The 26,427-nt window shown below is 44.8% G+C and overlaps 2 protein-coding genes across 3 annotated transcripts; one reads left to right on the top strand and one right to left on the bottom strand.

Annotated features, from left to right (window-relative positions):
• Window positions 1–2,588: 2,588 nt before the first annotated feature.
• On the top strand, window positions 2,589–6,301 carry LOC109746760 (protein FLX-like 3). Of its 2 annotated transcripts, none has more exons than XM_020305868.4 (4): window positions 2,589–2,990; window positions 5,033–5,558; window positions 5,699–5,832; window positions 5,910–6,301. In XM_020305868.4, the coding sequence occupies exons 2-4, from the start codon at window positions 5,041–5,043 to the stop codon at window positions 6,050–6,052; spliced, it is 795 nt and encodes a 264-aa protein (XP_020161457.1). In that variant the 5' UTR covers window positions 2,589–2,990; window positions 5,033–5,040; the 3' UTR covers window positions 6,053–6,301. The 2 variants fall into 2 exon arrangements, with proteins under 2 accessions (XP_020161457.1, XP_020161458.1); XM_020305869.4 differs by having other exon boundaries at window positions 5,917–6,301.
• Window positions 6,302–8,740: 2,439 nt separating this feature from the next.
• LOC109746754 (uncharacterized mitochondrial protein AtMg00820-like) lies at window positions 8,741–9,163 on the bottom strand. Its single transcript, XM_020305862.1, has one exon. It carries the CDS (start codon window positions 9,161–9,163, stop codon window positions 8,741–8,743), a length of 423 nt encoding a protein of 140 aa, XP_020161451.1.
• Window positions 9,164–26,427: the final 17,264 nt, after the last annotated feature.

Genomic DNA, 26,427 nt, shown 5'->3' on the forward strand with positions numbered 1-26,427 from the left:
TAGATCATCAATTTATAAATTAATTTAAGTAATTTTAGCTTAATCATACGGATAGAAAGAAGTTATGGTATTGTAACTTCTCTAACATTCCTTGTGAATGTTAGAGGATCCGGTTCCCCGCGCATCGCCACTTCTCGGCCGCCTCTTACTTGACGGCTTCGACCACACATCTTTGCGGCAACCGGTACCAATCCGTGTGCAAGAACCGGCTTCGACCACAAATCCTGTGACGCGTGCAGGAGCTACGGCAGTGGGCAAGCCATGGAAGGCTAGGGCGAAGTCGCGGGGGGCTCGTGTGCGGCGGAGGAATCGCTGCTCTGGACACCGTGGTGAGCTCCTGCCGGTGTGCGTGAGTGACGTGTGCTTGTGTGCGCGCTGCCTTCCTGTGCTCTATTCGTGTTTTTGGGGTGCATGCTGTGATGGGTATGGGGAGGCGACGAGCTGCTCGTCTGTGGTAGCTCGGTGACATGGTGACGGAAGCTAGCTGTGCGGCTCGGCACGGAACCAGAAGTGCGGTCGGGCCCGACGGGAGCTGATACATCCCTGGAGGACAAGATGAAGTGCGGGAGCCTCGCCTCAACTCGCCATTGAAGCTCGCTCTAGCGGCAGAACTTCAACGTCTCCCTGTCTGTCGACCTCTAGCGGCAAGCTTTTGTCGACGGAAGGTGACGAGGAGGACGCGCTCGCGTGCATGCCGTGTTAGTCTAAGAGGAAGCTCTAGGTGCTCGGGCGGCTCCATAAGGAACACTGCCGGACTCTGGCGAAGGCCGCCGCCCCCAACTGCCCCTCCCAACGCACACAAAATTGTATGTAACACATTAATGCATAACAGAGGAGCACACACACATGGCGTTTTTTGCCAAGTCAACTCTTGACAAGTGGGACCCACCTGTCAAAGTGTTCAAAGCGCTCTAATTCGTCGGTTAGTGGTTTATGCAAAAAAATACTTATCATAAACATTGTGTTTTTTGCGAAAAAAGAGTCATAGAACTATTCTTTCTACGAATCTGTCCCTCCAAGTGGCCGCGCGGGGCCCATAGGGCATGTCTCCGCCTCTCTCTGGCACTCTTGGTCCTATATTACCCTAAAACTTCTAAAAATAATTGATTTTTCGCTGCCATCTTCGAGGAAGAAACAAAGAGGGGTACTTTTCACTCTCGTATGGCTAATCTGTCGGGATGCTTCCCCTCCGGGTGGGGGAAATCAAAGCCATCGACATCACTAGCACTCCGTTCATGGGGAACATCATCGCCGAACACCATCTCCATCATCGCCTCCATACACCCCTACTTCCCAATCTATAAAACCATTACCTCGGATTTGTTGTTGAGATCACTTCCTTGTGTTATTTGATGTTTGGTTGTTGATGCTTAGTGATTTATTGGTGAAAATTTGCATGTTTATATTGTTATTCATATCATTACCCCACTGATCATGATCAAATATGATGTGTTGTTGAGTTGTTCGTGGCATTCTTGAGGACTTGGGAGAAACTTTGTTACTTGTAACATATCACATTAAGTAAAGTTCAATGTTGTGGTATTATGTTGTGGTGTAATTCTTCACTGGTGATGTGCAAACATCTATCGCATGTCAAGTCACCTTTATGGGCCTTAGGAGAGCATTATGTGATATGTTTTCTTAGGATGAGTGGTTGGTGGGACAAATATTATCATGTCCTGAGTTTGTGAACTGTTACATGCTCCCTCATCCCAAAATAAGTGTTGGTGATTTAGTACAACTTTGTACTAAAATTATACTACATCAGCAACACTTATTTTGAGACAGATGGGGTATGTATTTTGTTGAAGTGAAAAAGTGCAATTATGCCCTTAATTATATTTTGATGTTGATGACAATATACATATAGAGGACTAGCAACTTCAGATTGCGATCATGGCTCACTTTCGCGCGGTAGGGATCGTAGCATTTTTGGTCATGAAACCAATCATGCACACTTTGTCAAAATGGCGTGCCCTTTCCTCCGCGCCATGAAACAGATCCATACTAGTGACCAACCATGCTTCACATATCAATTCATCTTCCTTGTTCGAATAGGCGGTTCCTCTCTTATTCTTTAGACCGACACCCTGCGGCCAGTCGTTGTCCGACTCAAAATATGGCTGCTTAGTGTACACCTGCGGAGTGTCCGACAGCTGGGTGCCCAGTGGTGACTCTTGCTTTGGTTGTGAGTCATGCACTTGACCATCTTCATTCTCGCCTTTATTGTGGATAATGTTCATCATCACCTTGTCATTTTTCGTTGATTTTGTATGGATCTAGGGGATGAAATATGAAAGACTCAGATGCAGAGAAGGAAATTTTGAGATGTGAGCTGTTACTGTTGGACGCATCCGCGAGCATTTAAGGGATTTTGATTTGCCGAATCCGACTGTATATGCTCTTAGATGGCTAAGAGTGTTCTTACCACCCTGAACATTTAAGTACAATCGATTTGGGTGATCCCGTTGGAGTTGGCTTTAAAATCGAGCCGAGCTGAACGGGCTGGTGGCTCTGTTCGGCCCCGCTCCTCAAAATCGAGCCGAGCCTGACTCAACTTTAAAGAAAACGAGAACGGAAAGGAAAGCGAGCCTCGGGCTCGGGTCGCTCTGAGCTCGTGCTCGGCTCGGCCAGCTCACATGCCTAGCCACAAAACAAGCCGAATGCAGCCCCCAACGCGTTTCTCTCTCTCTCATACTCTGCGCCCGTCCCTATCCCGACCCCCGCCGCCGCGCCCGCGCGCCCTTGCGCGGCTTCCGGCCGCCGCCGTTTCTGCCACTTCGCGGTCCTCCGCCGCTCCATCGCAGGGCGGGCGCGACTTCCCCTGCTAGCCACCGCTTCCCGACTGCTCCTCCCCTCTGATCCTCCACCGACAGCCGCTGGTAACGTTGCCGCTGGGGGTGCCGCAGCCACCGGCGTCTCGCTCCAGGCGATCGATTAAGCTCGGGTTCTGCTGGTTGCCATACTACTCTCCCTACGGCAGATATAGCGTAAGTTGTTTCCCGTAAGTTGCTGTTTTGTGATGATGCAGTGCTACGCTCTGTATCAATTTGGTTGATGGTAAATAGTAGTACAAGTAGTTTTTGTTCAGCGATAATTAAAATTCTGCAAGAAAACAATTGTGTACTCTAGTCTTGATATGTTTGATATCTTGTAGCGGTCAGGTTGTTGCAGTCCAGAACCTTAACTTTATGTTATAGAGATAACATGTACAGAGATCAACAAGGCCAGAACATACAAGGATCATAGACTAATCTAAGGTGGGAGAAAAGCAATCCACCTGAGCAACCTGTCTATGAACCTAAGCTTAGCCCTATGCACCACGAGAGATATGTCATGGACAAAATTGCAATGCGAAGTTGCCAAAGACGCCTGAATATGTTTGTAGATCTTGGCATTGTGGATTAGCCAAATATGCCAGCATGCAAGGAAAAGCCTGTTTCTGTTGTGATAAGAGAACTCCATGTGGTTTTTGATATCTTTAGAGAATCATAGTGGTTTGGTGATAAACTGATAACCAATGCTAATCATGCGTATTGCTTTGTTGTGATAATTGGTTGATGTTCTTTAGCAATCTGCTCTTGCGATGCTGTGATAATTATGTATTAGGGTCACTTGTTTTGGGGCTTTGCCAAGAGAGCTCAAACCCCCCAAAATGCAGAGCCTCTTATCATTAGAAAATATTTTCCCCACCACCCAGAAAATTGTTGAAACCAGGAAACTGCTCGGACCCAGTCTTCCAAGCTTCTCGCCTCATCAATTGAAATTACCTCCGTGGCTCCGTATGCCACCGTGTGCCTCCCTGTTCCCAAAACCCGACCCTGCATGGTTATCTCGTTGTTCTCTCACAACATCATGGGTCTCCTACGCTAGGAGATCGACGCTGCCAAATGCATCCACCTCGTCTCGCTACAGGCTAGCTCGACGTCGACCCATGTGTTGCCGCTTTCCAGCTCGTCCTCCACCTCCAGTTAGGTGCTGCTTAGCTCGACCTCGGCCTCTAGCTCACTGCCGACCAGCTCGACCGCAGGAAAAAGTTGGTCGAGGGCATGTCTTCTCCTTTATAGCATTACATGATTGTTTTTGTACCTGGGAATCGTACTCATGCTCGAGTTAAGCTATTTTTGTTAGAACTTACAAGAATGGCTGTCATCTACTTTTTTTTTGCATTCGTTCATTTAATTATAGTTTGAAGTCATCTGAATTTGAATTTGGGGGATGTGCCATCACTGCCATGTGATGTATCTGATTCGCATATGACTGTTAATGCAGCCTATTGTGCAATCGAAAAGCATGTGTGATGCGCGCAACTTATTGCTTATGTCAAAATAGGACACAACTGAAATTCTGTTATGTTGAAATTTTATTTTATTTTGCTTCTGCGGTTAAATAATGGAAAAAACGAAATTATCTAACAAAAAGATGTGATTAAAGTTCAGGGACATTGTAGACTTTACATTAGTTAACACAGAAAAGAAGCCTGAATTCTGTAAGCCGAAAAGAAAATGAAAAACAGTTTTTCAGAGCTTCCCCCTACTGGAGCTTATTTCCACCACAATCCATAAGCCTGTTTCTGGAGATGCTTAAGCTCAAAAGAAGTAATCAATGCTGTTCTTCTGAGGTTGTGTGCAATGAGGGTTATGTTTCCTTAAATGTTTACTAATGATGCATTCTTCATAGGCAAAGGCTAACCGTCTTGTACATAGATGCTAAAATATCAATGAAGTTAATGGCAATCTTACTACCAAGTTGACAACGATTCATAATTTGAAACTGAGACAGGCGCTGGCTGAGCGACTGTGTGTGTCAGTTGTCTCATTTATGGCAACACACTTGTGTGTCCCATGTTGTTTTTGGAAAAATAAATAAATCAGGAAACAAATATAGGACAAATACATAGTGGCACACGTCATGTTTCAACAATCGCCAAACAAAACAATGAGGAAACCAACCACTTATGTGGTTCTAAAAGTCATTTCTGACACGTGAGTTTCTTATTCTCTTGTCTTAACATTCCGGTTATTCTTTACAGGGCTATAAATGGCAGGGAAGCACCGCATAAGTCGCCAGTACTATGAGGAACCACGAGGATTTTGTGATGGTCCTCCTCGACTTGCACGAGAAAGGTCTATCTCACCACGTCGCTTTGAGGGAGAGCTGTCTAGCCGCCGTGATGAGATACGCAGAATCCGTGATGACAACCAACATCTGGTGGATGAAATTGTTGGACTCAGGCAAGCAATGTCTCATTTGAAAGAAGATCTCTATTCCTCAAGTCAGGCTATACCTAAGCTCCGCGCAGAGAAAGAACTTGAATCGAGGGAGCTGACTCAGAGGAACCTGAAGCTGGAAGCTGAGCTACGCTCTTTAGAACCCCATAGGCAACATGCCTTGCAGCTACGATCTGAAGCAGGCACGCTGCAGTCTTTGAGGCAAGAGTTGACTGAAAAGGTGCAGGGTCTAACAAAGGAGGTTGAGCATCAGAACTCTGAAAAGCAGCGCATACCTGCCATGGTAGCTGAACGAGATGGTCTGCGACAGGAACTAATTCGTACCAGGTATTGAACCATTCTGGTTTGAGTTTCTGGTTTAGTAGATGCAGCCTGCTGTTTTTTTGTCAATCTAAGTTGGTGGCTCAGATGAGGAATTTAATTTTGTATTTTAGTGTAAGAGTAGCTAATTATTAATATCACTGCAGGGCCGCTCTTGATTATGAAAAGAATGCAAAGGCAGAGCTGATGGCACAGGTGCAGGCAGTGGAAAAGGACCTTGTAACTATGGCTCAGGAGTCTGAGAAGCTTAGGGCTGAGATTGAGAAGAGAAGGCCTCCTGGTAGGTTTTGTTTCCTCACTTGCATCCAAGTCATCGAAATCTGTTGTGGTTAACCTATATCATACTCATAATATTAGGTTTCAGCGGCCATGGAGCTTACGGACCACCTATGACAACTCCTGGGATGGGCTTGCAAGACATCTACGACAGCGGCTATTCTTACAGAGAGAAACGCTACGGTGCTGGGCCATGGGACCCCCCTGGCTATCCGCACCCATGATTTGGGCTTTTGATCCTTGTCAGAGTTCATCACCGTCAGTACTTGCGACAAAGTTCCTATCTTAGCACTGAAACTTGTGGTGACTGGTGTTTTCGTGGCGGATTTGAGTTTTGCTATAGCTTTGTTGGCAAATGCCACAGCATTGTACCAGCGCTGCTTATATTGCACCATTCTTCAGAAAATCATAACCGTTGTAGAAGGCAATTGATCACATCATAGAAGGGAATATATAATTTGAACTCTAGAAAATTGCAACAGGGTGTGAAGCCTTCTGAAGGCAGATTGCTCTTTCTTGACCGGTTTGATGCGGTTGCTACTCTTTTGGTTTGGGTCGAGCTCTTGCAAGCTTCTATTGCATGAGGTGAAATATTATCACCTGCCAAAAATGAGGACTGATGCCTAGTCGTGCTTCCTGCATTGCTGCTTTGCTCATGTTGAAGGTGGTGAAAAGAATAACAGCAACCCCCTTTGTCATGTCCCGTCTTATTTTTGAATTTTTATTTTATTTTGAGTAGTACTCCAGCCATCCCAATTTACATGTCATTTTTGTATTTCGTGATTTTTAATTGACCATTTTGACCGAACTATGAATGTCATGTGTTATAAAAATGTTTCCATTAGGCATTTTTGTGGTACATAACTCATGTTTTATTGGTCGAATTGATTGTCAAACTTGAACCGGAACACGAACCCATATAAACTTCCGACGGAAGTAGTGCAGAGCAACATTATGTTCTAACATAAAAGCAGTTAAGTACTTCCTCCGTAAAGAAATATAAGAGAAGTGATCAGAGGGAGTACTCGTCAACTAGTCAGCCTGTGCGGATCAACATTCTGTTCTAACATAAAAGTGTCATTTTATTTGAATGCTAAGTTTGAGAGTTTTTATCTATTTTTTTGCCTGGGTGTGTTCCCTAAAAGAGTGGAGATGGGGATACTGTGCTTTTGACGTTTCTTATATGTCAAAATCTGAATTATATTACACATGTACATGTAAATTTTCATGCAAAAAAGGATAAATTGTGTGGCTTGTGTGGGGAAAATGACGCCTCGAAAATTGCCTTTTTAGAGCACTGAGCCAAAATGCTGCCTCTCCCATTGCTCGGGGGGTTGAGGATTTCATGATTTGAATTCAAGAACTGTACCAAGTAAGTGTGTAGCGCAGCGCAACTTTATTATTATTTTTGTGTACGAAGTTTTTATTAGGCTTGACACTAACATGTCCTTTTTGGACATGGAGTTTCTGCGTGTAGAATTTCATGATGAAATAATGTTCGTGGAGCTCAGGGCAAAAATAACAAAATCGATGCTCTAGGAAGTCTTGGTTGCACAACTTTTTTTTTAAAGCTTGATGCGCACTATGACTGTTTCTTTCTGTTAGTTGGAAGGAGGAGATTGCATGCATCAATAGTTCATTGATCGTGTGCATGACGCACATATATAGGTACAGGGTGGACCGGCCTCTACTTGTCTCCCAAGATGTACAAATATACGAGGGGGAGACAGAGAGATACAACAGTATAAATACAGACCCAAGTCCTATACACATGCGGTGGACAACGTACGCTCAACACCCCCTCGCAGTCGAAGCGTCGCCGGAGACACAGAGACTGGACCGAAACTCCTCAAAGACTGGGGTTGGTAGTCCCTTAGTCATAACATCGGCAAATTGCTGAGTGGTAGGAACGTGCAAAACACGAACCTTCCCAAAGGGCCACCTGCTCGCAAACGAAGTGAATATCGAGCTCAATATGCTTCGTACGGCGATGATGGACGGGGTTGGCGGAGAGGTAGACGGCGGAGACGTTGTCGCAGTAGACGATCGTGGCCTTAGGGACCACACAAAGCAACTCCTGGAGCAGCTGACGGAGCCAAGAGCACTCAGCAACGGCATTAGCTACTGCCCGATACTCCGCCTCGGTACTCGAGCGGGAGACTGAGGGCCAGTCGGCGTCGGAGTAGGCGACCATGTCGATAAAGGAGGATGCCGTCAGAGTGAGTCCCAGGGTCATAGTGTCGCGTATGTACCGAATAATACGCTTCACCAGAGTCCAGTGGGAGTCACGCGGGGGGTGCATGTGAAGGCACACCTGCTGGACTGCATACTGCAAGTTAGGCCGAGTGAGGGTGAGGTACTGCAGGGCGCCGACCATGGAGCGGTAGAACGCGGCCTCAGGCGCAGGGGAACCCTCCAAAGCAGAGACCTTCGGCGTGGGGCGGGCTTGCAGTTAAGCATACCCGCACGGTCAAGAAGCTCATGAGCGTACTTCTGCTAATGCAGAAAGAACCCATCGGCACGACGAACAACCTCAATGCCAAGGAAGTAGTGCAGCGCTCCTAGATCCTTGAGGCCAAACTCATCACGAAGATGAGTCGTGAGCTGCTGAAGAAGCCCAGGCGAGGATGCCGTGAGGATGATGTCATCAACATAGAGCAGCAGGTACGCAGTAGCAGTGCCCCGATGATAGATGAAGAGAGAAGCGTCGGAGCGGGTGGTGCGGAACCCAAGTTGCTGCAAGAACCCAGCCATACGCTGTTACCACGCTCGGGGGGCCTGCTTCAGTCCATAGAGAGACCGAGAGAGCAAGCACACGTGGTCGGGATGCTCGGCGTCACGAAGCCGGTCGGCTGCTCACAGAAGACCCGTTCCGTGAGGTGGCCGTGCAGAAAGGCGTTGGAAACGTCCAACTAATGCACGGGCCAGGCACGGGAGATCGCCAGCTGCAACACCGTGCAGATCGTGCCTGGTTTAACGACCGGGGCGAAGGTGTCGGTGAAGTCCATGCCGGCGCGCTGGCGGAAGCCGCGCACCACCCAGCGAGCCTTGTAGCGCTCGGGAGAACCGTCGGCGTGGGTCTTGTGGCAAAACACCCATTTTCCACTGATGACGTTGGCACGAGGGGGCCACGGAACAAGATGCCACGTGCGGTTGCGCTGCAACGCATTGAACTCCTCGCGCATCGCGGCGAGCCAATGTGGATCACAAAGGGCCGCGCGTGCGGACGAGGGGATGGGTGACGATGGAGAGGACGAGGTCGACACCACGCGCGCATACTCGTCGGCGGCGTAGTGCGTGCTGTGTCGGTGGATACCGGCGCGAGATCGAGTCATCATGCCAGCAGGGGACGGGTCGACCGCGGCGGGGGCGGGTCGACCACGGTGGGAGCAACGGACGAGGGTGGTGAAGGGTCCGTCACGGCCGGTGCAGCGCCCGCCGCAGGAGGAGCCGGGTCCCCCGAGAAACCGCCCAAGGGGCCGGGGGCAGGGCGGCCGCGCCCATAGGGGCCGCTCCCGTGGAGGCCGACGCAGAGGGGCCCGCGCCTGCGCCCGTGGGGGCCGCGGTGAGCCGCGCCGGGGCCGCGCCAGTGGTGGCCGCAGGGGGCCGCGTCGGGGCCATAGGAGGCCACGCCGGGGGCCACGCCGGGGCCATGTCCAGAGCAGCCACACCCGAAGGGGCTGCATGAGGGCGCGTGGTGGCTGAGGTGGAGGCGCCGCGTCCGCTGCAGGTACCTGGTGAAAAGGAAATACCCGTTCATCAAAGTACACGTGCCGGGAGGTGTACACACAGTGGGAGACAGGGTCATAGCACCGGTAACCTTTGGTGTTAGGAGGATATCCTAGAAAAATACAGGCTACGGATCGAGGAGCAAGTTTGTGTGGTGCGGTAGAGGCGGGACTAGGATAGCAAAGGCAACCAAAGATGAGGAGACCATCGTAGGATGGGGGGAACCGAAGAGAAGATGGTGTGGAGTGTAGTTCCAACGGGGACGACACGGCCTAATGTTAAGAAGGAGGGTGGCGGTGGTGAGTGCATCGGGCCAAAACCGAGGGGGGACGTTGGAGTGAAACAACAACGTTCAGGCGCAGTCGCTCAGAGTGCGAAGAGTGTGCTCGGCGCGGCCGTTTTGCTGGGATGTGTAGGGGCATGTTAGGGGAAAGGTGGTGCCGTAGGATGCGAGAAGTTGGCGAGTCACTACTGTAGGTTGCTGCTAACGCGACACTACGATCAGAGACCCTTCGATGAAACTGTGTGCGATGCAATAATCGCAAACGGTGGTGTAAAAGAACCGTAAAAAAGGTGCAAAACGTTTGTGATGCCGGATGCATCAAACACGGTTCTGATTTTAATTGCGTGTGCGATGCAGGGCATATGGTTCAGTTCAACGAACTGTTTGCGATGAGGCGGAACAAAAGAAACGGGCAGCTAGATGAAGACGTGGGCGATATACAACATACAGTTCACTCGGATGAACTGTTTGTGATGAGGAGGAACAATAGAAACGGGCAGCTAGATAAAGGTGTGTGCGATTGAGGGCATACGCTTCAGAAGGATTAACTGTTTGCGATTAGGCAACAGAACAAAAACGGGTCAGCCAGATCAAAGTGTCTGCGATTGATGGCATACACTTCACACGAATGAACTGTTTGCGATTAGCCACAACAAACAGAAACAGTTAGATAGATCAACGTGTGTGCGCTATACGGGCACACACATTTTAATTAAAAGAAGCATGCGCGATGGTAATAACGAGCGCGCATGGTTGTTGGAACAAGACGTGTGCTGGCATTGCCTATTGCGGTGCACCCTATGGTGCAAACGCCACGTACGCGGCTGAGAAGGCGTGCCCACGTTACGCCTTCCAGGAATAGTGCCGCACTTATAACCATCAATAAATTTTGAGCCTGCATCCCGTCACATTCCAAATTACTGCCACGCTATATTTAATAGCAAACCTGTTCATACCGATCAAAACCTAAACGGTTTCACACTTAGGAGTGTATTAGTACTCGTTTATAAATACTACTACTCCAAGATGACTGCACATTCCTCCTCAACTCCTCATCCACAAAAGCAAACAAGTCATTCATCATCGTTCCCTTGCGTCTGCCATGGCCAGCGTGAGTTCTGGGTCGCCACCAGAGAGATGCGAGCATGGAAGCGGAAGCACGAGAGATGTCCCGCCTCGCCGCGAAAGCAGCCGGCATGTCCCACCGCACGGCCGTAGCAGCATAGAGGTCCCGCCGCGCCGTCGATGTAGCAGACTAGTCCGGCCGCGCCACGGAAACAGAAGAGATGTCCTGCCGCGCCGCGAATGCAGTGGAGATGTCCCCCGCGCTGCGGCGGCCTGGGAAAATGTCTCGCGGGCAGGCGAGGACTCTTACAGGCGCATGCATGCGATCGTCCATAGCCAGATGGATCAGATCTCCGGCTGGCGAGGTTGCAGGACGACATGAAAGCCTCTTTTGAACAGGCTACCAGCGTCATCCGGCAACTAAATGAGAGCAATGCGAAGCTCCTGGCTGAGTGCGACCTGCTGAGGGCGAAGATCGTCGGAAGTGCGGAGCAGCAGGAGGAGACGACTGCCTTGTTGAAGAGGACCGGCGTCATCGTCGAGAAACTTATGGACGAGAATGCCATGCTGCGCATCGAGCGCAGAAGGCTGGTGGAGGAATCCGTGGATGCTCTCAAGCAGCATCTTGAGGACAAGAAAGAGCTCATCGCGGCTCGCCACGGAGACTAGTTCCCGCGGCCTGCAGCAACGCGTCAAGGAAGTAGAGATCAACGAGCCAGATCGTTGTCTTCCTTCTTCTTTTGCCCTTGTGTATTTCGGGCATTGCCGCATGTGGCTTTTTTTAATTATGTTCCTAAATATGCAAGACAATTATTATCCACTGACATCGTCCTTATATTCATCATGCTTGCTATAAGTCGCAGTCGATGCTATATAGGTCCGTCGGATCTTACATCAAGATCCGTGCACTTTATTTTTAGATTTTCATTTTTCTCTCTTAAATCTCAGTCCAGTGAGACATATAGCCATGTCATAGAACAGGGGCTCGGGCACCATTAATGGAGACGTTGGGAGGAAGGTGCGCGGCGGGTAGTGGTCAAAGGGCTCTCCTCTCGATGAGCACGCGCAGAGGTCTAATCGCACGCCTCCCATACTCAAATAGCTACCCCGCACGACACCTCCTAGCCAATAAAAAAGGAGACGCGTGGCAGCACGTACTTGGTAAGTAGAACGCCCACGGTTTCAATAATACTTGTGTTTCTGATTTGTAACGTGACAACACTTGTTCTAAAATAACTTTGTTGATTGTTAATGTGTGCGCCTTCGCAAATCGGACAGAAAAATTACCACAGCATGTTGGTGCCATGTCATGACACCATGCCAAATTTCATGATTTTCAAGCGTGTTTTGAATTTACAGGAATTAAAAAACCAAGTTTCTCAATCTTCCCGGCCGAGCCACGACGCCCAGATGTTTGAATTTCATTCTCATTTCTTGTATGGGACCTAGAAATTCACCCAAAAACACACATGTGATTTTTCAACCAATTTTGGTGCACTGGAGCATGTGCTTGTAATTCAAATTTGAATTATTCACATTAAATGCCCGAAAACTCAATTAATGTATAAAAAGGGCCAAGCGAATCCGGAATAATTTCAAAATTTAGCACGATACTTCTATTTGGTCTAATCTGCCTGTGTAAACAAATTAAGGCGGTAGAAGGCAGTGTACGTATGTCGTTTCGCACACGGAGGTGACATGTTCCCTCTCGAAACCACGAGCCTTCTTGAGAGAAGCTCCGGTTTGCAAGAAGCTTACACCAAAGCTTGTCCCAATTTGGCCAAAAAAATTACCGCAGCATGTTGGTGCCATGTCATGACACCATGCCAAGTTTCATGATTTTCAGGCGTGTTTTGGATTTACAGGAATTAAAAAACCAAATTTCTCAATCTTTCCGGCCGAGCCACGACGCCCAGATATTTGAATTTCATTCCCATTTCTTGCATGGGACCTAAAAATTCACCCAAGGACACACATGTGATTTTTCAACCAATTTTGGTGCACTGGAGCATGTGCTTGTAATTCAAATTTGAATTATTCACATTAAATGCCCGAAAACTCAATTAATGTATAAAAAGGGCCAAGCGAATCCGGAATAATTTCAAAATTTAGCACGATACTTCTATTTGGTCTAATCTGCCTGTGTAAAAAAATTAAGGCGGGAGAAGGCAGTGTACGTATGTCGTTTCGGACACGGAGGTGGCATGTTCCCTCTCGGAACCACGAGCCTTCCTGAGAGAAGCTCTGGTTTGCAAAAAGCTTACACCAAAGCTTGTCCCAATTCGGCCAAAAAAATTACCACAGCATGTTGGTGCCATGTCATGACACCGTGCGAAGTTTCATAATTTTCAGGCGTGTTTTGGATTTGCGGGAATTAAAAAACCAAGTTTCTCAATCTTTCCGGCTGAGCCACGATGCCCAGATGTTTGAATTTCATTCCCATTTCTTGCATGGGACCTAGAAATTCACCCGAGGACACACATGTGATTTTTCAACCAACTTTGGTGCGGTGGAGCATGTGCTTGTAGTTCAAATTTGAATTATGCATATTAAATGTCCAGAAACTCAATTAATGTATAGAAAAGGCCAAACGAACTCGGAATAATTCCAAAATTTAGCACGATACTTCTGTTTGGTCTAATCTGTCTGTGTAAAAATAATTAAGGCGGGAGAAGGCAGTGTACGTATGTCGTTTCGCACACGGAGGTGACACGTTACCTCTCGGAACCACGAGCCTTCTTGAGAGAAGCTCCGGTTTGCAAGAAGCTTACACCAAAGCTTGTCCCAATTTGGCGAAAAAAATTACCGCAGCATGTTGGTGCCATGTCATGACACCATGCTCAGTTTCATGATTTTCAGGCGTGTTTTGGATTTACAGGAATTAAAAAACCAAGTTTCTCAATCTTTCCGGCCGAGCCACGACGCCCAGATGTTTGAATTTCATTCCCATTTCTTGCATGGGACCTATAAATTCACCCAAAGACACATGTGATTTTTCAACAAACTTTGGTGCACTGGAGCATGTGCTTTTAGTTCAAATTTGAATTATGCACATTAAATGCCGAGAAACTCAATTAATGCATAAAAATGATAAAATGAACCCGGAATAATTCCAAATTTAAACACGACACTCATGTACTAGTTGCATGTTCACTGTACGTAAATGTTCTAGCTATTCAAACACCATCTTTTCCCTCCGTAACACTATTTTGTCTTTCAAAACATGATGAAAAAATCAGGTATACTACAAACAGTTTACTAGAAAGAATCGTGTGGGATGCGATATAAAATATCTTGACGCACCGTCTTGTCTGGCTTACGCAGGAAGCTTCGTCGTCTACAGGCCACCGCCCCCGCTTGAACCACACTTGCGCGCCAATTTCTCGCGGCACCGAGCGAATTTTTTTTGCCACCGCGGAAATATCTATGTCCCCGCCCCCTCCCTCCCACCAAAAGCCACATTTCCACTGTTCCTCGCTTTCCAAGTTCAAACCTTCACTGCTGCTTACTGGCAGCTCATCCTCCTCGCCGGCAACCCTTCTTGCAGCGCCGCCTCCTCGCCGGCTACCCTTCTTCTTGCAGCGCCGCCTCCTCGCCGGCAACCCTTCTTCTTGCTGCGCGACCTCCTCATTGCCGACCCTTCTTCTTGCTGCGCGGCCTTGTCGATATGGTCAGGTAATCCACACCCCACCCACACCATCCTCCTCCTTTCCCGTCCCACATGCCCCGACCGACGGCGCTACACCTTCCGCTGAAATCACTGTCCCCCTCCTCCAATTAACCGCCGCCCACGGCCATTTTGAATGCAGTATAACGTGGAGCTCAGTAGCATGCAGCCGCATGCGCGCACGAGGTCGCTATGGCTGCCATGTGTGCCGACCGCCAGATCTTGGAGGAGCACCTCGTCTTCGAGGCCATCGTCGACACCGCCACGCGGTTGTCTACTTTAAAATATAGTTCGTGCTGTTTTCTCGAGGCCACCGCCAGTGCCTTCTAGTGATTTGTCCTCTATAATGTTAATATGCAATCTGATGTTCACTTAATAGTTTGGTCCTCTGAAATGTAATGTTTAGTTAACACTTTGGTCCAACAATTGCTACATTTCGTAGTACTGTTCTCAAGCATTCTTTGTTTTGTTAACTGTCTTATCTTCTAGTACATGTTTCTATTCTGCAATGTCGTGCTCAGTTAACTATTTTGGTTCATTTGGTCTGCCGTCCATTTAACTGTTTGGTTCAGTTCTGCAATTTTATTTTCATTTGCTGTGGGTACAATTTTGTATTGTTATGCATGTGAAATAAATCGAATTTGGCTGTACTCAATACATATTCTACTGATAGTATGGCAACTCTCAGTTAACCTGATCAAGATCTTCCTTATGCGTGTTGCAGGGAAACAGTGGGAGACACTGCAGTTTACCATCGAGGTTTGTTCAAGCATGGTCCTTTGGCTAATAGCACATTATTGTGCAGTTGCAGGAATCATTCTAATATTTAGGTTTCTTACAATTTGTTCTTGCACATGTAGGTCCTGCTGTTAGAGGCTTAGACCCACTATTTGACCCATTTTGCATATGGGGAAATGAGATGTCCATGAATATCAGTCAAGTCAAGAAACTTAGAAAGATTGTTAGGATGAAGAAACTTGTGAAAAATAACAGCAAGATCTTTGTTTGCACAATGAAGAAGACATCAGTCAACTATAGGATGGTACTAACTCTCTTACCTTGTTTTTACCTCTTGCGCCATTTCAAAATTTATAACAGCGATTTATGAATATCTTTGTTTTCAGTACTTTTTAAAGCAGTTCACCGATGATTACCTCTTAAACCACCTGCATGGTCAAGAGGCGAGGAAGGTATTCATGCAACACCCACGGTACAATATTGAAGTCTTGCCGAAGAGGACGAAGGTTGGGCGGGCAATTATCCATAGCCACTGGCCTAAAGTTGCAAGGACATTCAACATCACTAAAGGCTCAATATTTGCCTTCCGCTTCTGCAGTATCCTAGATGAGATTCATCTGCCTATTTACCGTGTATGATGCTACTTTCTAAAGGTTTTTGATGTTGCATGTGAAACTTGGTGCTGTTGTGTAATGGCGTAACTGAGTGCCGAAGCTATCTGATGTAATTCGATTATGAAATCCTGGTTGCTGTTATACATATATGAAATATCTGGTGTGTTTTATAAGAAATATCAATTTGATTAGTACAAGGATTATCAATAATAGGCTAATTACCCTGCTTATTGGGGTTTTCTATTGGAGACGGTTACTCAGACATCATCGTGGGCGATGAACTCAAACAATCCGCACGGTTTCTAGAAAGTAGGCGTGTTCGATCAACTAACAATCACACACGGCTTCCGGCAGAGAACTGTTTGCGTTAGGCCACCTTGCACAAACGTTTCCACACAAAGAACTATGTGTGATATACATACGAACGGAAATGATTTTCTGGGATTCACCGTGTGGGATGTACATACGAACGGAAACAATTGGGTTTCGATGCCCCGCCAGATCGCACACGAGCTCATTTTGCCCCAGCATGCGAGCCAGGAGGGCCTATCCCCGACGGTTTCTGGGCCGTGTGGGAAGGATCCCCCTATCGCCCACACTCACTTGGCGACGGTTCCAAATGCCATCGCGGAAAGGGGTTAAAAACCGTTTGTATAGCACGTCGCTATACCAGTGAGTGTTAGAATTGTCAAACTCTTTTCCGTTGTCAGTCTGGAGGGTGAGAATTGGGCGCCCGAACTGGGTGGTGATGTAGGAGTAAAAGGCCGTTAGGGTGGCGAGGACATCGGACTTGCGGCGGAGCGGAGACGTCCATGCAAAGTGAGAAAAATCATCAAGTAAAATAAGATAATATAGGAAGCCCGTGTTGCTCGCAACGGGAGATGTCCATACATCACTATGAAGTAATTGAAATGGAAAAGTAGAAATAGCGTTTGACGCTCTAAAGGGTCGACGAACATGTTTACCGAGACGGCAAGCATGACAAGTGTGCTCCTTGAATTTATTACATGAAAATGAAAAACTCTTGAGAATCTGACGAAGGACGGTGGAGTTGGGATAACCCAAACGTGCATGCCAAAGATCGACACCGACGGAGAGGGCAACCGGGGAGGCGGTGGTGGCGGCGGTGGAGACGGAGTGCACCGAGTACAAGTCATCGGGGTTGTCACATCAGTGGAGAACCATCCGTGTACGGGCGTCCTTGCTACCTCTTGAGCACTGCGTTGGTTTTTCCCTTGAAGAGGAAAGGGTGATGCAGCAAAGTAGCGTAAGTATTTCCCTCAATTTTGGAGAACCAAGGTATCAATCCAGTAGGAGACTACACGCAAATCCCTCGTACCTGCACAAACAAATAAGAACCTTGGAACCAACGCGACAAAGGGGTTGTTAATCCCTTCAAGACCACTTGCAAAAGTGAGATCTGATAAGGATAATAAGATAAATATTTTTGGTATTTTTGTTGTATAGATTGAAAAAGTAAAGATTGCAAAATAAACGGCGTGAGAAATAGAAAGTTGACGGGAGATTAATATTATGGAAAATAGACCCCGGGGCCATAGGTTTCACTAGTGGCTTCTCTCAAGATAGCATAAGTATTACGGTGGGTGAACAAATTACTGTCGAGCAGTTGATAGAAAAGTGCATAGTTATGAGAATATCTAGGCATGATCATGTATATAGGCATCACGTCCGCGACAAGTAGACCGAAACGATTCTGCATCTACCACTATTACTCCACACATCGACCGCTATCCAGCATGCATCTAGAGTATTAAGTTCATAAGAACAGAGTAACGCATTAAGTAAGATGACATGATGTAGAGGGATAAACTCAAGCAATATGATATAAACCCCATCTTTTTATCCTCGATGGCAACAATACAATACGTGTCGTTTCCCCTTCTGTCACTGGGATCGAGCAAAGATTGAACCCAAAGCTTAGCACTTCTCCCATTGCAAGAAATATCAATCTAGTAGGCCAAACCAAACTGATAATTCAAAGAGACTTGAAAAGATATTAAATCATACATAAGAGAATTCAGAGGAGATTCAAATATTGTTCATAGATAATCTTGATCATAAACCCACAATTCATCGGATCTCGACAAACACACCGCAAAAAGAATTACATCGAATAGATCTCCAAGAAGATCGAGGAGAACTTTGTATTGAGATCCAAAGAGAGAGAAGAAGCCATCTAGCTAATAACTATGGACCCGAAGGTCTGTGGTAAACTACTCACACATCATCGAAGAGGCCATGGTGTTGATGTAGAAGCCCTCCATGATCAATTCCCCCTCCGGCGAAGCGCCGGAAAAGGCCCCAAGATGGGATCTCACGGGTACAGAAGGTTGCGGCGGTGGAAATAGGGTTTCGTGGTGCTCCTGGATGTTTTCGGGGTATACGGATATATATAGGAGTAAGAAGTAGGTCGGTGGAGCTGCGGGGGGGGGGGGGGGCATGGGGGTGGGGGGCCCGCCTAGGGGGGCAGGCGCGCCTCCCTGCCTCGTGGCCTCCTTGCTTCTTTCTTGGCGTCCACTCCAAGTCCCCTGGATCACGTTTGGTCCAAAAATAACTCTCCCGAAGGTTTCATTCCGTTTGGACTCCGTTTGATATTCCTTTTCTGCGAAACACTGAAATAGGCAAAAAAAACAACAATTTGCACTGGGCCTTCGGTTAATAGGTTAGTCCCAAAAATAATATAAAAGTGCTTAGTAAAGCCCATTAAACATCCAAAACAGATAATATAATAGCATGGAACAATCAAAAATTATAGATACGTTGGAGACGTATCAAGCATCCCCAAGCTTAATTCCTGCTCGTCCTCGAGTAGGTAAATGATAAAAACAAATTTTTTGATGTGGAATGCTACCTAGCATATTTCTCAATGTAATTTCTTTATTGTGGCATGAATGTTCAGATCCGAAAGATTCAAGACAAAAGTTTAATATTGACATAAAAATAACAATACTTCAAACATACTAACAAAGCAATCATGTCTTCTCAAAATAACATGGCCAAAGAAAGTTATCCCTACAAAATCATATAGTCTGGCTATGCTCTATCTTCATCACACAAAGTATTTAATCATGCACAACCCCGATGACAAGCGAAGCAATTGTTTCATACTTTTGATGTTGTCAAACTTTTTCAATCTTCACGCAATATATGAGCGTGAGCCATGGACATAGCACTATATGTGGAATAGAATGATGGTTGTGGAGAAGACAAAAAAGGAGAAGATAGTCTCACATCAACTAGGCATATTAACGGGCTATGGAGATTCCAATCAATAGATATCAATGTGAGTGAGTAGGGATTGCCATGCAACGGATGCACTAGAGCTATAAGTGTATGAAAGCTCAACAAAAGAAACTAAGTGGGGGTGCATCCAACTCGCTTGCTCACGAAGACCTAGGGCATGTTGAGGAAGCCCATCATTGGAATATACAAGCCAAGTTCTATAATATAAAATTCCCACTAGTATATGAAAGTGATAACATAGGAGACTCTCTATCATGAAGATCATGGTGCTACTTTGAAGCACAAGTGTGGTAAAAGGATAGTAACATTGTCCCTTCTCTCTTTTTCTCGCATTTCTTTTATTTTTTTATTTGGGCCTTTTTCTATTTTTTATGGCCTCTTTTTTTCGTCCGGAGTCTCATTCCGACTTGTGGGGGAATCATAGTCTCCATCATCCTTTCCTCACTTGGGACAATGCTCTAATAATGATGATCATCACACTTTTATTTACTTACAACTCAAGAATTACAACTCAATACTTAGAACAAATTACGACTCTATGTGAATATCTCCGGCGGTGTACCGGGATATGCAATGAATCAAGAGTGACATGTATGAAAGAATTATAAAGGTGGCTTTGCCACAAATACGATGTCAACTACATGATCATGCAAAGCAATATGACAATGATGGAACGTGTCATAATAAACGGAACGGTGGTAAGTTGCATGGCAATATATCTCGGAATGGCTATGGAAATGCCATAATAGGTAGGTATGGTGGCTGTTTTGAGGAAGGTATATGGTTGGTGTATGATACCGGCGAAAGGTGCGCGGTAGTAGAGAGGCTAGCAATGGTGGAAGGGTGAGAGTGCGTATAATCCATGGACTCAACATTAGTCATAAAGAACTCACATACTTATTGCAAAAATATATTAGTTATCGAAACGAAGTATTACGCGCATGCTCCTAGGGGGATATATTGGTAGGAAAAGACCATCGCTCGTCCCCGACCGCCACTCATAAGGAAGACAATCAATAAATAAATCATGCTCCGACTTCATCACATAACGGTTCACCATACGTGCATGCTACGGGAATCACAAACTTTAACACAAGTATTTCTCAAATTCACAAGTACTCAACTAGCATGACTCTAATATCACCATCTTCATATCTCGAAACAATCATAAAGAATCAAACTTCTCATAGTATTCAATGCATTTTATGTGATAGTTTTTATTATACCTATCTTGGATGTTCATCATATTAGGACTAATTTTATAGCCAAAGCAAACTACCATGCTGTTCTAAAAGACTCTCAAAATAATATAAGTGAAGCATGAGAGATCAATAATTTCTATAAAATAAAACCACTACCATGCTCTAAAAAGATATGAGCGAAGCACTAGAGCAAAATTATCTAGCTCAAAAGATATAAGTGAAGCACATAGAGTATTCTAATAAATTCCGATTCATGTGTGTCTCTCCCAAAAGGTGTGTACAGCAAGGATGATTGTGTTAAACTAAAAAGCAAAGACCCAAATCCTACAAGACGCTCCAAGCAAAACACATATCATGTGGTGAATAAAAATATAGCATCAAGTAAAGTTACCGATAGACGAAGACGAAAGAGGGGATGCCTTCCAGGGCATCCCCAAGCTTAGGCTTTTGGTTGTCCTTGAATTTTACCATGAGGTGCCTTGGGCATCCCCAAGCTTAGGCTCTTGCCACTCCTTATTCCATAATCCATCAAATCTTTACCCAAAACTTGAAAACTTCAACACACAAAACTCAACAGAAAATCTCATGAGCTATGTTAGCGAAAGAAATCAAACCACCACTTAAAGGTACTGTAGTGAACTCATTATTTATTTATATTGGTGTTAAACCTACTGTATTCCAACTTCTCTATGGTTCATACCCTCCGATACTAGCCATAGATTTATCAAAATAAGCAAACAACACACGAAAAACAGAATCTGTCAAAAACAGAACAGTCTGTAGTAATCTGTATCAAACGCAAACTTTCTGTAACTCAAATTTTTTACCGAAATAGGACGAACTATATAATTTGTTCATTGATCTACTCCAATTGGAATCAGTATTTTATCACGTTCTAGTGATTTTTAACAATTGTTTTCGTGAGCAGAAGCTTTCTGACTTTTTCAGCAAGATCAAATAACTATCATCCAAGAAGATCCTATAGGTTTTACTTGGCACAAACATTAATTAAAACATAAAACCACATCTAACCAGAGGATAGTTCAAATATTTATTACTAAACATAACCAAAAATCAAGAAACAAAAATAAAATTGGGTTGCCTCCCAACAAGCGCTATCGTTTAACGTCCCTAGCTAGGCATAAAGGCAAGAATAGATCTAGGTATTATCATCTTTGGTATGCAATCCGTAAGTGGCTCTCATAATAGATTCATAAGGTAATTTAATTTTCTTTCTAGGAAAGTGTTCCGTGCCTTTACTTAATGTAAATTGGAATCTAATATTCCCTTCTTTCATATCAATAATTGCACCAATCGTTCTAAGGAAAGGTCTACCAAGAATAATAGGACATGTAGGATTGCAATCTATATCAAGAACAATAAAATCTACGGGCACATAATTCCTATTTGTAACAAAAAGAACATCATTAATCCTTCCCATAGGTTTCTTAATGGTGGAATCCGCAAGATGCAAGTTTAAAGAACAATCATCAAATTCACGGAAACCTAACACATCACACAAAGTTTTTGGAATCGTGGAAACACTAGCACCCAAATCACACAAAGCATAGCATTCATGATCTTTGATCTTAATTTTAATAGTAGTTTCCCATTCATCATAAAGTTTTCTAGGGATAGAAACTTCTAATTCAAGCTTTTCCTCATAAGATTGCATTAAAGCATCAACGATATGTTTGGTAAAAGCTTTATTTTGACTATAAGCATGAGGGAATTTAACACGGATTGCAACAAGGAAATACAATCTATTAAAGAAAAATTATCATAATTAAATTCCTTGAAATCCAAAATAGTGGGTTCATTGCTATGTAAAGTTTTGACCTCTTCAATCCCACTTTTACCAATTTTTGCATCAAGATCTAAAAACTCCGAATCATTGGGACGCCTTCTAACTAAAGTTGACTCATCTCCAGTCCCATCATTATCAAGATTCATGCAAAACAAATATTCATAGGAGACACATCAATCACTTTTAGATCTTCATCCTTATTATCATAAAAACTAGAAGAACACGCTTTCACAAAGCAATCTTTTTTAGCACGCATCCTAGCAGTTCTTTCTTTGTACTCATCAAAGAAAATTCTCATGGCTTTGAGAGACTCATTGATATCATGCTTAGGTGGAATAGATATAAGTTTCAAAGAATCAACATCAAAAGAAATTCTATCCACGTTCCTAGCCAACTCATCAATCTTAAGCAATTTTTCGTCAAGCAAAGCATTGAAATTCTTTTGCGAAATCATAAATTCTTTAACACTAGTCTCAGAATCAGAGGGTATCTTATTAAAATTTCCATAAGAGTTGTTGTGGGAATTACCATAATTATTAGTGGAATTACTAGGAAACGACCTAGTATTAAAGTTTCCTCTATAAGCGTTGTTACCAAAATTGTTCCTACCAACAAAATCCACATCCATAGATTCATTGTTATTCTCAATCAAAGTGGACAAAGGCATATCATTAGGATCAGAAGGAACACTCTTATTAGCAAATAATTTCATAAGTTCATCCATCTTTCCACTCAAAACATTAATCTCTTCAATTGCATGAACCTTTTTACTAGTAGATCTTTCGGTGTGCCATTGAGAATAATTAACCATAATATTATCTAGGAGTTTAGTAGCTTCTCCTAAAGTGATTTCCATAAAAGTGCCTCCCGCGGCCGAATCTAAAAGATTTCTAGAAGCAAAGTTCAATCCGGCATAATTTTTTTATATAATCATCCATAAATTCAAACCATGTGTAGGGCAATTACGTATCATTAATTTCATCCTCTCCCAAGCTTGTGCAACATGTTCATGATCAAGTTGCTTAAAATTCATAATATCATTTCTAAGAGAGATGATCTTAGCGAGAGGAAAATACTTAGAGATAAAAGCATCTTTGCACTTATTCCAAGAATCAATACTATTTTTTGGGAAAAGACGAAAACCAAGTTTTAGCACGACCTCTAAGCGAAAACGGAAATAGCTTCAATTTAACAATATCATTATCCACGCCTTTCTTCTTTTGCATATCACACAAATCAACAAAGTTGTTTAGATGGGTCGCGACATCTTCACTAGGAAGGCCAGAGAATTGATCTTTCATGACAAGATTCAGCAAAGCAGCATTAATTTCACAAGATTCAGCATCGGTAATAGGAGCAATCAAAGTGCTAAGGTAATCATTGTTGTTGGTATTGGAAAAGTCACACAATTTAGTGTTGTCTTGAGCCATAGTGACAAACAATCCAACACGCAAGCACACAAGGAGCAATCGAAAAAGAGGCGAATGGAAAAGGAGGGCGAATAAAACAGCAAAGGTGAAGTGGGGGAGAGGAAAACGAGAGGCACATGGCAAATAATGTAATGCGAGGGATAAGAGTTTGTGATGGGTACTTGGTGTGTCTTGACTTGTGCATAGACTCCCCGGCAACGGTGCCATAAATCCTTCTTGCTACCTCTTGATCACTACGTTGGTTTTTCCCTTGAAGAGGAAAGGGTGATGCAGCAGAGTAGCGTAAGTATTTCCCCCAGTTTTTGAGAACCAAGGTATCAAACCAGTAGGAGACTACACGCAAATCCCTCGTACCTGCACAAACAAATAAGAACCTTGCAACCGACGCGACAAAGGGGTTGTCAATCCCTTCACGGCCACTTGCAAAAGTGAGATCTGATAGAGATAATAAGATAAATATTTTTGGTATTTTTGTTGTATAGATTGAAAAGTAAAGATTGCAAAATAAACTGCGGCAGAAATAGCTAGTTGACGGGAGATTAATATGATGGAAAATAGACCCGGGGGCCATAGGTTTCACTAGTGGCTTCTCTCAAGATAGCATAAGTATTACGGTGGGTGAACAAATTACTGTCGAGCAATTGATAGAAAAGTGCATAGTTATGAGAATATCTAGGCATGATCATGTATATAAGCATCACGTCCGCGACAAGTAGACCTAAACGATTCTGCATCTACCACTATTACTCCACACATCGACCGCTATCCAGCATAAATCTATAGTATTAAGTTCATAAGAACAGAGTAACGCATTAAGTAAGATGACATGATGTAGAGGGATAAACTCGAGCAATATGATATAAACCCCATCTTTTTATCCTCGATGGCAACAATACAATACGTGTCGTTTCCCCTTCTGTCACTGGGATCGAGCAACGCAAGATTGAACCCAAAGCTAAGCACTTCTCCCATTGCAAGAAATATCAATCTAGTAGGCCAAACCAAACTGATAATTCGAAGAGACTTGCAAAGATATTAAATCATACATAAAAGAATTCAGAGGAGATTGAAATATTGTTCATAGATAATCTTGATCATAAACCCATAATTCATTGGATCTCGACAAACACACCGCAAAAAGAATTACATCGAATATATCTCCAAGAAGATCGAGGAGAACTTTGTATTGAGATCCAAAGAGAGAGAAGAAGCCATCTAGCTAATAACTATGGACCCGAAGGTCTGTGGTAAACTACTCACACATCATCGGAGAGGCCATGGTGTTGATGTAGAAGCCCTCCGTGATCGATTCCCCCTCCGGTGAAGCGCCGGAAAAGGCCCCAAGATGGGATCTCACGGGTACATAAGGTTGCGGCGGTGGAAATAGGGTTTCGTGGTGCTCCTGGATGTTTTCGGGGTATATGGATATAGGAGGAAGAAGTAGGTCGGTGGAGCTGTGGGGGGGGCACGAGGGTGGGGGCGCGCCCAGGGGGGCAGGCGTGCCTCCCTGCCTCGTGGCATCGTCGCTTCTTTCTTGATGTCCACTCCAAGTCCCCTAGATCACGTTTGTTCCAAAAATAACTCTCCCGAAGGTTTCATTCCGTTTGGACTCCGTTTGGTATACCTTTTCTGCGAAACACTGAAATAGGCAAAAAAACAGCAATTTGCACTGGGCCTTCGGTTAGTAGGTTAGTCCCAAAAATAATATAAAAGTGCTTAGTAAATCCCATTAAAAAAGATAGTAAAATAGCATGGAACAATCAAAAATTATAGATACGTTGGAGACATATCAGTCCTTCACAGAGAGACCAAGATCATCAAATTCAACATTGAGAGGATTGTCATGTGCAAGACGACGAACGGAGACAAGATTTTTAACGAGGTCAGGTGAGACAAGAACATTAGTCATATTAATAGGCATGGAATTAGAGGGAAAGAAACTATGACCGACATGAGTAATGGGCATGGAGGAACCGTCGCCGAGGATGATGCGGTTCGAGGTGGTGACCGGAAAGGAGGAAGCAAGGTTACCGGGGTGCGACGTCATGTGGGTGGTAGCCCCCGTGTCCATGTACCAATCACCGCCAACTCTGTAGGTAGAGGGGGACGGCGCTGAGTGCAGCGCGGTGAGGAGTGCAGGATCCCACGGGGCCAGCGGGAGGGAGTAGCCCCCGGGCTGCGCCGGCGCGGGGGGTGGCACGTAGCCGCTCGACTGCGGGTAGCCGGCGTGCTGCTGGTAGCTGCTACCTCTTGAGCTTGCATTGGTTTTTCCCTTGAAGAGGAAAGGGTGATGAAGCAAAGGGGCGGAAGTATTTCCGTCAGTTTTGAGAACCACGGTATCAATCCAGTAGGAGACTACGCAACAAGCCACCGAATACCTGCACAAATAAACACCTACTTGCAACCAACGCGGTAATGGGGTTGTCAATCCCTTCATGGTTATTTGCAAAGTGAGATCTGATAGAGATGGATAAATGGTAAAGTAATATTTTTGGTTTATGGAACGGAAAGTAAAGATTGCAAAGTAAAGGAAATAGGAAACTAGAATTGTAGATCGGAAATTTATATGATGTAAAATAGACCCGGGGGCCATAGGTTTCACTAGAGGCTTCTCTCAAGATAGGAATTATTATGGTGGGAGAACAAATTACTGCCGAGCAATTGATAGAAAAGCGCAAGGTTATGACGATATCTAAGGCAATGATCATGAATATAGGCATCACGTCCATGTCAAGTAGACCGAAACGATTCTGCATCTACTACTATTAGCCCACACATCGACCGTTATCCAGCATGCATC

This window comes from Aegilops tauschii, chromosome 1 (genome assembly GCF_002575655.3).
Source record: "Aegilops tauschii subsp. strangulata cultivar AL8/78 chromosome 1, Aet v6.0, whole genome shotgun sequence".
NCBI classification, from domain to species: domain Eukaryota; kingdom Viridiplantae; phylum Streptophyta; class Magnoliopsida; order Poales; family Poaceae; genus Aegilops; species Aegilops tauschii.